This window comes from Carlito syrichta, unplaced genomic scaffold (genome assembly GCF_000164805.1).
Source record: "Carlito syrichta isolate Samal-C Ts95f unplaced genomic scaffold, Tarsius_syrichta-2.0.1 Scaffold308162, whole genome shotgun sequence".
Lineage (NCBI taxonomy): Eukaryota > Metazoa > Chordata > Mammalia > Primates > Tarsiidae > Carlito > Carlito syrichta.
Genome location: NW_007252258.1, coordinates 210,865 through 224,072, shown reverse-complemented (window position 1 = coordinate 224,072; position 13,208 = coordinate 210,865). Strand labels below are relative to the sequence as shown.

General features: G+C 37.2%; 1 protein-coding gene across 3 annotated transcripts in view; it reads right to left on the bottom strand.

The window, feature by feature from the left end:
- Positions 1-210: 210 nt before the first annotated feature.
- Positions 211-13,208, bottom strand: part of MRPL39 (mitochondrial ribosomal protein L39) — a 20,595-nt gene continuing 7,597 nt past the window's right edge. Inside the window, exons 4-9 of one of the 3 annotated variants that reach the window (XM_008065146.2) lie at positions 12,537-12,604; positions 11,974-12,086; positions 9,150-9,215; positions 8,097-8,250; positions 3,688-3,735; positions 211-314 (exon numbers count right to left, since the gene is read on the bottom strand). In XM_008065146.2, the coding sequence (XP_008063337.1) occupies positions 267-314; positions 3,688-3,735; positions 8,097-8,250; positions 9,150-9,215; positions 11,974-12,086; positions 12,537-12,604 (497 nt within the window). In that variant the 3' untranslated portion in view covers positions 211-266. Of the gene's footprint in view, positions 315-2,970; positions 2,984-3,679; positions 3,736-8,096; positions 8,251-9,149; positions 9,216-11,973; positions 12,087-12,536; positions 12,605-13,208 lie in introns of those variants that run through there. The other 2 variants (XM_008065148.2, XM_021716103.1) reach the window with 2 other exon arrangements.

The following is a 13,208-nucleotide window of genomic DNA, read 5'->3' as shown; positions in this document are numbered from 1 at the left end:
TTCAAGTAGCAAAAAAAAAAAAAAATGCAAACAAGTATGTGTACATTTGCAAAAGTGTTGAACCCATGGAACAGGAGAGGAGTGAGTTGTTTTACATGAAGTTTTTACTGTGAGCAATATAAAATATTTCATCCTTTAGAGAAAGGAAAAGTAAGGAACATATCAATCTTAGGAAGAAAAAGAGTTGATCGTTATAAGCACACATAAACATTGCATTAAAAACTTTTATTTTAATTTACTATACATATTTAAATTTTAGAAAGTTATCAGGTAGATGCACTTTCCTCTGTCGGTTTAGTTGGATCTTCAGTTACCTGTAAAAACATGAATAATTTTATTTTCCTAATAACCACTTTCAGTTTTACTCTTCTCCCCTCCCCCCATTTTCAATCATTCCACAATCATTCTCTTCAATGACCCTTTGTCTTTCTCCTGCTATAGTAACGATCATGGAAATTTAAGTAGAAAAAGACTTAAGGGCCAAATTACCAATATAAATTATCAGGTAAAGTATAATAATTCCATTCAAAAATGTAGTCGAGGCATATTACACCTAGGCTTCTCAAGTGGGTCGTTTTACTTTTCATCTATAAAACAATATCATTATTATAAGAAAAATACCTCAAGTGCTAAAACAAAGTATTTTAAGCCAATTTGTTTTCTTCTGAGGTATAATTCTATTTAGAACAGAGCATATTACAGATTTAGTTTAAATAGATATCTATACACATCCCTATCTCTAGTCTACATTACTCAGACTCATCAAATAAACAGCTGAATCTGAATTCCTCAGCACCCCAAAACCTGCATTATCTAGCCCACGTCCTGCATTATCTACCCCGGGAAAGGGCTCTACCCAGCTGGTTAAGACCAGCATTCAAGAGTTCAGTCCCTTCCTACCTGCAGATTCCCGACAGTTCATTACGTCAACCTAAGTAACTCAGTCATTCTCACTGCCATGGCTGAACTCATCCTTTTCTATCCTCCTAAGACAACTCTTGGCTTAAATCATAGCTATTAATAAATTCCATGCTGCCCCCAGAAAGAACTTTTAAACAGGAAGAGCTGGTCAACAGGTCATTTCCCTACTCAAAATTTTCCAGTTACCCTCTATCGCCTTGAGGAGCTGGGGAAGGAGAGTTTCACAGCATGGAAGACGAGTGCCTCATATTCCACTTACAACAAACTTCTTTGGACTGACTCATCACCTACCCTACATGTGACCTAGACATTGAAATTGATCTGTCAGTCAGGCTCAGTGGCTCAGCCTTTAATCCTGCTCTTTGGGAGGCTGAGGTGAGTGGATTGCCTGAGCCCATGGGTTCGAGACCCACGTGGGTAACTTGGCGAGACTTCATCTCTACAATAAATCAAAAAAATCAGCCAGGCGTGGTAGCGCATGCCCGTAATTCCGGCTACTCGGAAGGCTGAGGCAGAAGAATCGCCGGAGCCCAGCAGGTCGAGGCTGCAGTGGCCGGGAGCGGCTACTGCACTCCAGTCTGGGCAACAGAGTGAGACTCCCAACTCAAAAAAAATAAAAAATAAAAGAACTGTCATTCACCAAGTTCTCCACTCCTCCATGTCTCTAGGCAAGCGGCTTTTCTAAGAAAACCAAGCCATCCCCCCAACAAATTATCTACCCAGCCCACTTTCACTCATTCTTTAAAAACAGCTTAAGAGATTCCAATTAGCCAAGCACAGTGGCTCACACCTGTAATGCCAGCACTTCGGCCGGTGGAGGTAAGAGGATTGCCTGAGCCCATGGGTTCAAGACCAGCCCAGGCAAATTTGGCAAGACCTAGTCTCCATACTAAATCAAAAAAATTAGCCAAGCATGATTGTGCATGTCTGTGTTTCCAGCTACATGGAAGACTGAGGCGGAAAAATTGCCTAAGCCCTGCAGGTCAAGGTTGTGGTGGCAGTGAACATGCCACTGCACTGCAGCCTGGGTGACAAAGTGAGACTGACTCAAAAAAAAAAAGAGAGACTGCAATTTCTGGGAATTCCTCATTAACTAACTCTCCAGTTTGACTGGGTCCTTCTTTATGACAGAGCCCCACATCTATACCTAAAAGGTCTGCTTATGAGTCTAGTTATCCCATAAACTAACTTCCTTGAGGCAGCAGGTACATTTTGTTAATTTTCATACCTCCAAAATGTAACAGTACCTGGCACACAATAAACACCCAATAATCTCTATTAGTTGAACATGGAACCATGTGTTTAATCTACTTCCTTCAGACAAGCAAAATGACTTAGACAAAAGCAACTAAACCAGAATAAATGTTTCAAAAAAATCTACTGACTGACTTTACTAGATATTCTAGGTAAGTTATTGTCTCTACCAGTTTTCTACATTTTTTCCTTCCTTTAGAGTGCTCAGTTATTCCTTTAAAGTGCTCTGTTATTTAAAGTGTTCAGTTACTGAAAGTGCTTCTTGAATTTTCCAAACCATTTCTTAGACACCCACTGCTTCTCTAGTTTCTTAATCTAAAATGATCATTGTAATCAACCAAAATAGCAAGATTATTCCATCCATTCAAATATACTTTCTTTTCATGAGAAAAAAATAATACATAATCTTTACACAAGAAAATTATGACTAAGTCCCTAAGCAAAAATTTCTATTGATCAATTTGTTAATAAAGACTAGGCTTATATGTCATTATGAAAAATAGCTAATAAATATTTATTAGGTAATGTACTCTATGTACTAATGTTCTGTTCAAAATTTGGGATTACACAAATCTAACAAACCCAGAATGGGTTAACAGACAGAAGATAAAAATATAAGCATAGAAAACAATAAAAAAAACAATATAAAGAGGTATACAATCAAGCACGAAATTATGTGAATGGGTAACTATTTGTTAGGCAATTACTCTGAGACTGTAACATGGAGAAGATTTGGGTGAGGTATGAAAGAATGAGTATGATGTAGATAGTTAGGAGGAGAATGGGAAATGGAGTTCAGGTGGAGGAACTGTCATGAAGAAATACACAAACTTGAAAATGTGATGTGTCCTGCTCACTGTGCCTACCAGCTTGACTAGAGTGTTTGTAGAGTCCTGGAAGATTAGCGAAAGGAGGAAGGCCTACAGAAGCCAGATTACACAGGACAGCTTTCAGATAACCTAAGTAAAAGAGGCACACTTAGCCTATGAAACAATGAATAGGGATAGTTTGTCAAGAAATAGAATCACTCCTACTCATGAAATATAAATGCTAATGACAAAATAAACTACAGAAAGACAATCATTCAAATCTGGTTTTTCAGGACATTTGCACATTTAATATCAATAGATAAGGCAATTTTAAAATATATTTCACAAATCTTAATCTTTTAAATGTTCCCTATGTTTACAAAACAATTATCATAAGACCTAGTTATTATCATTACAACTATTAAGAACACTTACTACTATATAGTAATATTCTTATTTCAAGTTCTATAGTATCATTTTCATGATGTTAATAAATAAAATCAAAAGAGAATTGACAAATTACAACTTTACTCTTGCCAAAAATCTTTTGGAGTAAATAATCGCAACACCACTTTGACTACTGAGACAACTTAGTCTTTTTTCTTTATTTCTTTCTTTCTTTTTTCCCTTTGCTTGTTGTTGTTTAAATTCCATAAAAATTTAGGTCATAGAAGAGTACTAATTAGCTGTTCTACACACTTACCATTTTCCGAGATCTTGCCAATAGTTTATCCCATATCGTGAAATGTGCCTTAAAAAGAAAAGATTTGCTATGAATTAAATAAAGCTGTAAAGTAAAGTAAAAGGGACTGAGTTTAATGCAGCTTTTAAAACAAAACAAATTTTAAAAAGCTAGGCATAACTAATGTAGCTAAGTGTTACAAAAGTGGGTCAGAGTAAGGAAAAAAGGTACTATTTAGAATAGCTGCTTTGCTTAGCAGTTAAGATAGACTGAAGCATTGAACATACCATTCTCCCTCTTTTGTCCCCCTTAATCATTTCCATCATAGAAAACATTCCTTCTAAAGGAAAGCAAGATCTGCCCCACTTTCCTGTAGATTGCAATTCTCTCCTTAACTAGCCAATTTCAACATGCTAGAAATCATTATTCAAATAATAAGCAATCACAAGAAGATGGTCATTAAGAACCAACTGTGACATCTTCATAATGAAAAGGCAGAGCCAGAGCATTCAGCAAATTATTCTAAAGAACAAGCAAACCAGCCGGGCTCGATGGCTCAGCCTGTAATCCAGCGCCTTTGGGAGGCTGAGGTGAGTGGATTGCCTGAGCCCGTGGGTTCGAGACCCGCCTGGGCAGCGAGACCTCATCTCTACAATAAATCAAAAAATCAGCCGGGCGTGGTAGTGCATGCCTGTAATTCCAGCTCCTTGGAAGGCTAAGGCGGAAGGATCGCCGGAGCCCAGCAGGTCGAGGCTGCGGTGGCCGGGAGCGGCCACTGCACTCCAGTCTGGGCGACAGAGTGAGACTCCAACTCAAAAAAAAAAAAAAAAAACAAGCAAACCTAACAAAGACAACAGTAAAAAGTATGCAAAATGTATAATGATCACATCAATTTTATGAAGTCAACTGAAAGAAATACCAAGACATATGGGTGGGCCAATGAACCATTTCACACTGAAATGAGCTCGTGAAATCTAAAATAAAAGGTAAAATTGCTAAGTATCAGCACTGAAACCCTTCTGGAGAAAGAACAACATGGTATGTTTAAAGCGAAAACCATGCCTGACTCAGGCAGAATGAACAGCTGGTGTAGAGGCCTTAAGGTGGGGCTGGAACACAGTAGGTGAAGAAGAGAGCGGTGTGAGATAAAGTCAGAGAAGCAATCAGAGGCTACATAAGCAGGACTTGGTGAGACACGGTAAAAGGTTGGGATTTATTCAAAGGAAGTCAATGAAAAGTCTGGAGCAGAGGCAATGCATAAACATTTTGTCTACTAAGTAGAGAATGCACTATGGAGGATAAGAGTAAAAGTAAGGAAGAGGAGTGAAGAGAAAGACTTGGATAAGGGAAGCAGCAGTAGATGGGATGCTGTGCAGTGGATGGACTTAGAAAGTTTTAGAGTTAATTGTTGAAAGGACTTGCTCAAACACCAGATAGGTGATGGTGTCATTTACTGAAATGGAGAAGGCTAGGAAAGGAAGTAGGTATGTGGGAAAAAATCAAACAGGTAAAAGAAGTGTGCAAAAAATTACAAAATGAAAGAAATGGGCCAGGTATGGTGGCTCACACCTATAATCCCAGCACTTCAGAAGGCCAAGGCAGGAGGATTGCTTGAGCCCAGGAGTTCAAGACAAGCCTAGGCAATATAGCGAGACTTCATCTCTACAAAAAATCAAAATATTAACTGGACGTGTTGGCACATGCCTGAAGTTGCAGCTACTCAGGAGGCTGAAGCAAGAGGATCACTTGAGCCCAGGAAGTGGAGACTGCAATGAGCCATGATTGTGCCACTGCACTCCAGCCTGGGTGACAGAGTAAGACCCTGACTCAAAAAAATAAAAAGATGAAAGGAGATCTAAATAAATGAAAAGATATAGTAAGTTCATAGATAGGAAAATTCAACATAGAAAAAAATGTCAATTCTCCATAGGTTGCTATACAGATTTAATGAATTCCTACTAGAATCTTGGCATGACTCTGTCAACATAGAAAAGACTATCCTAAAATTAAATGGAGAGGCAACAAGAAACTAGAACCATTAAGAGAATTTTTATATAAGAATAATAACATAGGAGGAATTATTCTACATGATTTCATGACCTATTTATAGCTACAGTAATCATGACTGTGTGGTATTGGTGGACAAATACACATATGTGATCAATGGGACAAGATAGCGAACCCCAAAACAGACCCACACAAATATGCCCAGCTGATTTTAACAAAGATACAAAAGTAATTCAGTGGAGGAAGTACAGTTTTTCAATCAATGGTGCAAGAGTAATTTGACATATTATAGGCAAGAAAATGAACTTCAACATAAATCTTTCACTTTGTAGAAAAATTCATGCAAATGGACCAGACTTAGGTGTAAAATTATAACACAAAAACATGATCCCTAAAAGAAAAAACTGACAAACTGATTTCATCAAAATTAAAACTTCTGCTCTGCAAAACACTGTTAAAAGAATGAAAAGACAAGCTACAACACAAAAACAAACTACAGAGAAAGAGTAACTTGCAAACTACTTATGTAACAAAGGACTAATAACAATATATAAAGAACTCCCAAAACTTAACTGTAAAAAAGTAAAATGATCCAATTAGAATACAAGGAAAAGACACGAACAGACATTCCACAAATGCAGATATTATACAGATGGCAAACAAGTATATGAAAAAATGTTCAACACCATTAGCTGGTAGGGGAATGCAAATTAAAACTACAAAAGAGAAATCACTGCAAACCTATCAGAATGGCAAAATAGTGACAGTATCAACTGCTGGCAAAGATGTGGAAAAAAAATCACTAATATGTTGCTGGTGGGAATGCAAAATGGCACAGCCACTCTGGAACAGTCTGGTAGTTTTTTGTGTGTTTTGAGACAGGGTCTCATTCTGTCACCTAGGGTGGAATACAGTGGCACAATCATAGCTCACTGCAGCCCTAAACTCCTGAACTCAGGCAATCCTTCTCCCTAAGCCTCCCGAGTGGCTGGAATTAAAGGTGCATGCCTGGCTAATTTTTATTATTTTTTGTTGACACAGGATCTGACTATGTAACCCAGGCTTGTCTCAAATGCCTGGCCTCAAGTGATCCTCCCAGTTCAGTCTCCCAAAGCACTGGGATTACAGGAATGAGTCACCATGCTCAGCCAAGTTTGGTAATTTGTTAATACACCAAACATACACCTACCAAATGACCCAGCAATTGCACTCCTAGGTATTTATCCCAGAGAAAAGAAAATATACATTCATAACAACCTATACCCAAATTTTGTTCATAATAGCCAAAAAACTAGAAACAACCTAGATATCCTTTGATGAATGAACTGTGGCACATCCATACCAAGAAATACTACTCAGCAATAAACAAGAATGAAATACTGATATACTCGATTACTTGGTTGAATCTCCAGAAAATTATGCTGAGTGAAAAATGCCAATCCTCAAAAATTATGTATTGTTTGATCCCATTCATATAATATTCTCAAAATGACAAAATTAGTAGTTTCCAGGGGTAAGGAGGCAGGCAGCTGCACGAAGTGGATGTAAATGAGTATTGAAGGGATTGTTCTGTATCTTCACTCTATCAGTGTCCATACCCTGACTATTAGATTGTAGTTTTGTTTTGCAATGTGCTACCATAGAAGAAATTGGGTAAAGGTATATGGGAGCTCTATGTATTATTTCTTATAAATACAATTATCTCAAAATAAAAATTTAAATTTTAAAAAAGAATCAGCAAGAGGTGAGAGCAATGTAGAAAATGATAGGCTTTGGGTCCTAGCTCATTAAAATTAGAGGGAAGGCTGAGCTCAGTGGCTCAAGCCTATAATCCCAGCACTTTGGGAGGCTGAGACGAGAGGATTGCCTGAGCCCACAGGTTCGAGACCAGCCTGGGCAACATGGTGAGACCTCATCTCTATAATAAATTTTAAAAATCAACCGGGTGTGGCAGCGCGCACCTGTAGTTCCGGCTACTTGGAAGGCTGAGGCAGAAGGATTGCCTGAGCCCAGCAGGTCGAGGCTGCGGAGGCTGGGAGTGTGCCACTGCATTCCAGCCTGGGTGTCAGAGTAAAACTCCAACTCAAAAAAAAAAAAAATTAGAGGGAAGAGCATGCCAAATGTGAGGGAAAAAAGGCAATCCCAATAAGTCTTACCAATATGCTCTCCAATGTACTCTCACCTATACTAATTTGAAAAATTAAAAATACTTTCTCAATTTGATTTATTTTTCTCAACTAATGTTTATTTTATATGCTTATACCCTGGGCAAATTTGTTTTTAATCATAATTAAGTTTACAAAATATTAGTATCACACAACTTAAGAAAAATTAAAATTTATATCCTTCAAATTGGTATAAAATCAAATCCAGAATTACATTATACCCAAACTGGAAGAACTGGAACTCTAAGCATTACTTACTCTTAAGTGAACGGGTAAAGAAAGACCTTGGAATCTTCGTATAAGACTTGGCTGGTTGGGTTGAAGATTGTGAACTGCTGACACTTCATACTGGAAACAAATACTTGTTCTTGGAATAAGAGGGCCCTCGCTCACATCAATGAAGTCACCAAATCTGATTTGATTTAAAAAATAAGACCTCAACATCACTGATAACAGTTTGAAAAGAAATCTACTCATTCTCTTTCCTGTTTAATCCCTAAACAAGAACATTCTTATGGCTCAATTCAGTCTCTAACAACTGATATAGTGATCTAAAGTAAAGAGGCTAAAACTTTGAAAACTAAATCAAGTGAAACTTTTTCTTAATTAGCATTGATATAAATGCAAAGGTTTTTAAGAGTCATGTAACACATAATGCTATCAAGCAGATCCAATGGTCTAAAACTGATAACCTACAACCTTTACAATAACCCATGCCAAGAGTAGGATAAATTGTGTTCCAGAAACAATCAACCATTTCTAGAGGAAAAAAGTCAAGTGCCAATGATGAAAATGTGAGGTTAAAAAAACAGATCCAGGCCATTAAGTCATTTCTGCATAATACACTATCTTGGGACTCACTTTCCATGGAACAATGTCAACATAACCCATGTGTCAGAAAACACATTCTGGTATAATTTACTTACAGGTACCACATATAATAACTAATTAGTTGGCATTCATATTTCTGTACACACATGAACTATCATGCTCAATTTGTAACAATGACTATCTCACCCAATTTCAAAATTAACTCCCAAAAATTGAATTTTAAACAGTGGTTTTCAATTCTTGAAATGAAATCAAATTAGCAAACAATAAAATGAGGAACAGAAACCACAACTGTTCCCGAAGATAATTTAAAGTTTCCACTTACCACCATATCAAAACAATGAACAAAGCAATAGAAAATAATAGTAACAAAATCAGGTACAAATTCATCTATTTCAATCACACACTTCATTTAGAAAACAATAAAGCTAAGGTTTACTCTAAATGAACATGACAGTCAGTTTTTAGACTTTTATTTACCTGTGTAGCTTGACTATTCTCTCGGGGTTCTGAGAAGCCTTCTCTTCTATAAAATCTATTTTATACCTGAAAAACAGTGAAGATTAAAAAAAATTTAACTCTAAATACACCTGCCTTTCTCTTCCTCTTCAGCCATCTTTTTGAGAATGGTTTACACTTGGAGCCTCCCCTTCTTCACCTTCCTTAATCTGGTCACAGTCTTATGACTCTACCAAATGGTTATCAACAAAGTCAACCTAATGGACACTTTTCAGTTCTCATTCTCTTAACACTACTGTTCACCTCCACTTCTCAAAGTGTTCTTTCCACAGGCTTTCATGGCATTCCCTCCGCTTGTTCGTCTACCTCCCTGGCCACTCTTGTCTTTCTCTACCCTTTAAGGATTCTATCCTAAGCTCTCTTTTCATTCTAAGCATCCTCCCTATACTAGCCTCTTGATTTTCAAACCTTAGCTACTACTTATGCAGTTATATCTTCCACATCTCTGCTTCAATTCCACCTACCTCTTCTGAGCACCAAACTGTATATCAAAGACTTCTGGATACACACTAGGATGTCCCACAAGCACCTTAAACCCCCAAATTTCCAAACTGAAAAAAATTACAACCTCTTTTCCCACCCAAACTTGTTCTTCCTCCTCATTGTCCTGTCTGACTATACCAACCACCACATGTTCAAGTGAAAAACCTAGGAGATCCCCTTGATTCCTCCTTCTCCCACCATCCCCCCTACATCCAATTCATTATCAAGTTCTGTCAATTCTACTGCCCAAATGCCTCTCAAATGTACCTGATTCTATCAGTACAGCTAAAAGCTGTAGATGAAACCACACAGCACACAGTCCAAGTTTAAACCATTACTTTATCATTTACTATTAACAGCTTTATGTATTTGTCCAGGGTAGTTAACAAAGATAATATATGTGCTGGGGGCGGGTGAGAGAAAGAGCGCGCAAGCACGTATGCATGCATGCACACACTGTAATGTGGCAAGATTGGAAAGCATTGGTTTATGCAAAAACATCCACCGACAGTCACATTCCTCCTGTCATAGACCCGCATGCATTTCTGAGGGTGCTAATTTCCTTGAATACTTGTCCCTCCTGACCCACCTCTAAGAGATGATCCTGCCCTTGTAAGCCAAAGCTATAAAAATTTCCCATCCTTCACTTGCAGCAGAAAGACCCAATCACTGACCCACCTTCAATGAGCCAACATTCTTCTGTCCTCTCGAACTTACCCCAAAACTGTTCCCTTCCGCCTATTACACACTCGACTAAATGAACAAAGTCCCAGAAGTCCATACCAGATTTTCACAGTTAAGTGGGGGAAAGGAAAATCTCAATGCACACAGAATGGAAGTCAAATGTACACTGTCCAGTAATGTAGCTATGGCACACTTCAGTGTATTCAGTCCTAATTAAAATGTACCTTAATGTAAACTACACACCAGATTCTGAAGACTTAGGGTGAAAAAGAAGTAAAAATATCATTAGTATTTTTTAACATTACTCATACATTGAAATAACACTTTAGGCATACCATTTAAATAAAATAATTAAAAGTAAATTCATTTTTTTCTTTTGACTTTCTTAAACACAGCTATTAGAAAATTTAAAAATTCACAAATGGCTCATATTATATTTCTTTTGGATAGCATGTGCCTAGACTTTAGGCACAGAAAGTGACTTGATGTGTTCTGATAGTCCAAGGAATTTTCTTATGGAATCAATGCTATAAATGGTGGTTTGGTTCAACAACACTATCTGTACTAGTTCAGTTAAAATAGTACATCACAGCTGGTTTCTAAGTCCACTGGTTCCAGAACATGCTAAACATGTTTCAGGAACGTGGACCAATACATTTGAAAAATACTGTTTTCTATATCGACTTTGGGAGATCCCAAAGTACAATGAGTAAATTTTTTTATGCTACTGTTCTCCAAACTCAGTCACAGTACACACTTTTCAGATATCAATATATTATTAAAGAATATTAGGAAGTATATTGTTTTGAGAAGTGCCCAGTTAGAGTATGAGTCTAGAAAACTCTCATAAACTAACCCAAGAATATACCTATGATAAACTGTCCCTATGAGAATTTGTAATTCAATTTCTATATACCTAAAAAAAGTCTAATCCATTACCTTTAGCAATTTATAGGTGCATATTTTGGCTTCAGATTATAGTACTTATAGTATTTTTTTGCTGCACAGATTTCCCTTTCTAATTAGTCGTAATATTCTATTAGACTAATAGTAAAATTTAGTTTAGGTTCTTAAAACTAGTAGTAAAAGATGAACTAAATGCTTTCCAAGAAAGGGAACTGGTAAGCCAGGCAGGTTTTAAAGTGCTGACAAAGAAAATCCATCAAATAAATAATTAACATGAAGAAGACTAAGACCTGGCTGTGTCAACATTTTACTTCACCTGTGATCTCCCTTCCAAACTGCTTGCATTTTCAATTTTATCCTTTTCATTTAAAAAGTGGAAGGATAGGAAAGAAAGACTGCCAAGTACATAAAATGATACAGTCGCCTAACGAATGTTATCACTTCACGGTGAGAAGACAAAGGAGAAACATACCACTGTGTTGCTAGAACAAGAAAGGCTGTCCTAAGAAACAGAGGAGTAAAACAAAGTGATAAAACTATCAAGGGAGGTAGGGAACATTTTTCTCAGTGAAATAAATGAGATGAACAAAAGTAAACAGCCTACTGCAGAAAAAGATACCTTAGAGCAGAAGATAAGTGCTGTACCTCAAATATAAAAATTACTAAGACCTGAATTCTTCATTACATAAAATTCTGGGAGGTTAACACTTACTTGTTGTGTTGAAATATTTCTAATGCCACTTTTGCTTCAACTTCCAGAGTCTCAAATGGAAGATCTTTATAAATTAAAGCATGGGCGTCCTTTGTGAAGGAACGTAGATTCTCCTTAAAAATCAAAGTAATAACGTTTAGTAACATTTACTTAAAAGCATTTATCCATAAGCCAGATAAGATGAAACTGTGTGCCTAGTACTGTGAATTCATCTAAAAAAAAGGCACTTTAAGAAAAGGTCAGGCAGGACATATAGCTTCAAGACAACTGACCATGCTGTTGTGAATACTCTCATTCATACACCTCTGTCTTAAATATACTGAAAAAGCAACAACAGACAGCAGACACTCTCACTGTTGTCCTGCCTGTGTGCCCTTCACAATATATTTTTCCTTTAATAAATCTACTTTTCTTAATTCATAAAAAAGGAAAAGCAACAATAGGTAGATATAGACAATTTTAAATGTTCTTAACATGCAGTACACCATTCAATACTAACATAGGAATCATTCTAACATAGAAAGGCAGAGACTCTAAAATTAATACCCCAAAGATACACTTACTTTTGTTGGCATCCACTCATCAAGTCTCTTATCCAAAACTACATCATAGCAGAAGGCACCAGTAATTACTGCAAATCCAACCAAAATAAAAAACAAAGTCAAATCTGCCCTGACAGAGTGTTACCAGTTTGTAACAACTTAATGTTTAGATCATAAAATGAAGGGTTAGCACTCTCCCAACTCTACAAATTACAAAACTATTGCCATTATTCCAGCTGCTTGCCAGAGCTCTAATCAAATTTCTCACATCCAAAAAATTAACTCACCTCTTGTTAACCCAAAATCACCACTAATTTTTAAACATTCAAGTATTCTTCAGAAATGCTATCATCATAGAAACTTCATATAGTTACTAGATATAAAAATGCCAAAAGAACAAGATATGTTGTTGGGAGCCGGCCGTGGAGGCCTGCCTGAGCGTTAGGGATCCAGGCGGGCTGCGGACCTTGAGACCACCAGGCTGGTTCAGGAGCTGAAGGCCCATTCCCTCCTCCTTTCTTTGTTGTTTAGCATTACCCACTGGCAGGGATTTTGATGATCTAAGCATGAAGTTCTGAGAATATGACAGGCATGGCTGACTCTAGGGATCCAATGTTCCCGTTTCTCACAGACTGCGGTTTCGGCTTTAAACTTAACACAGTTCAAACTCAGATCACATTTGGGAGCCTTATG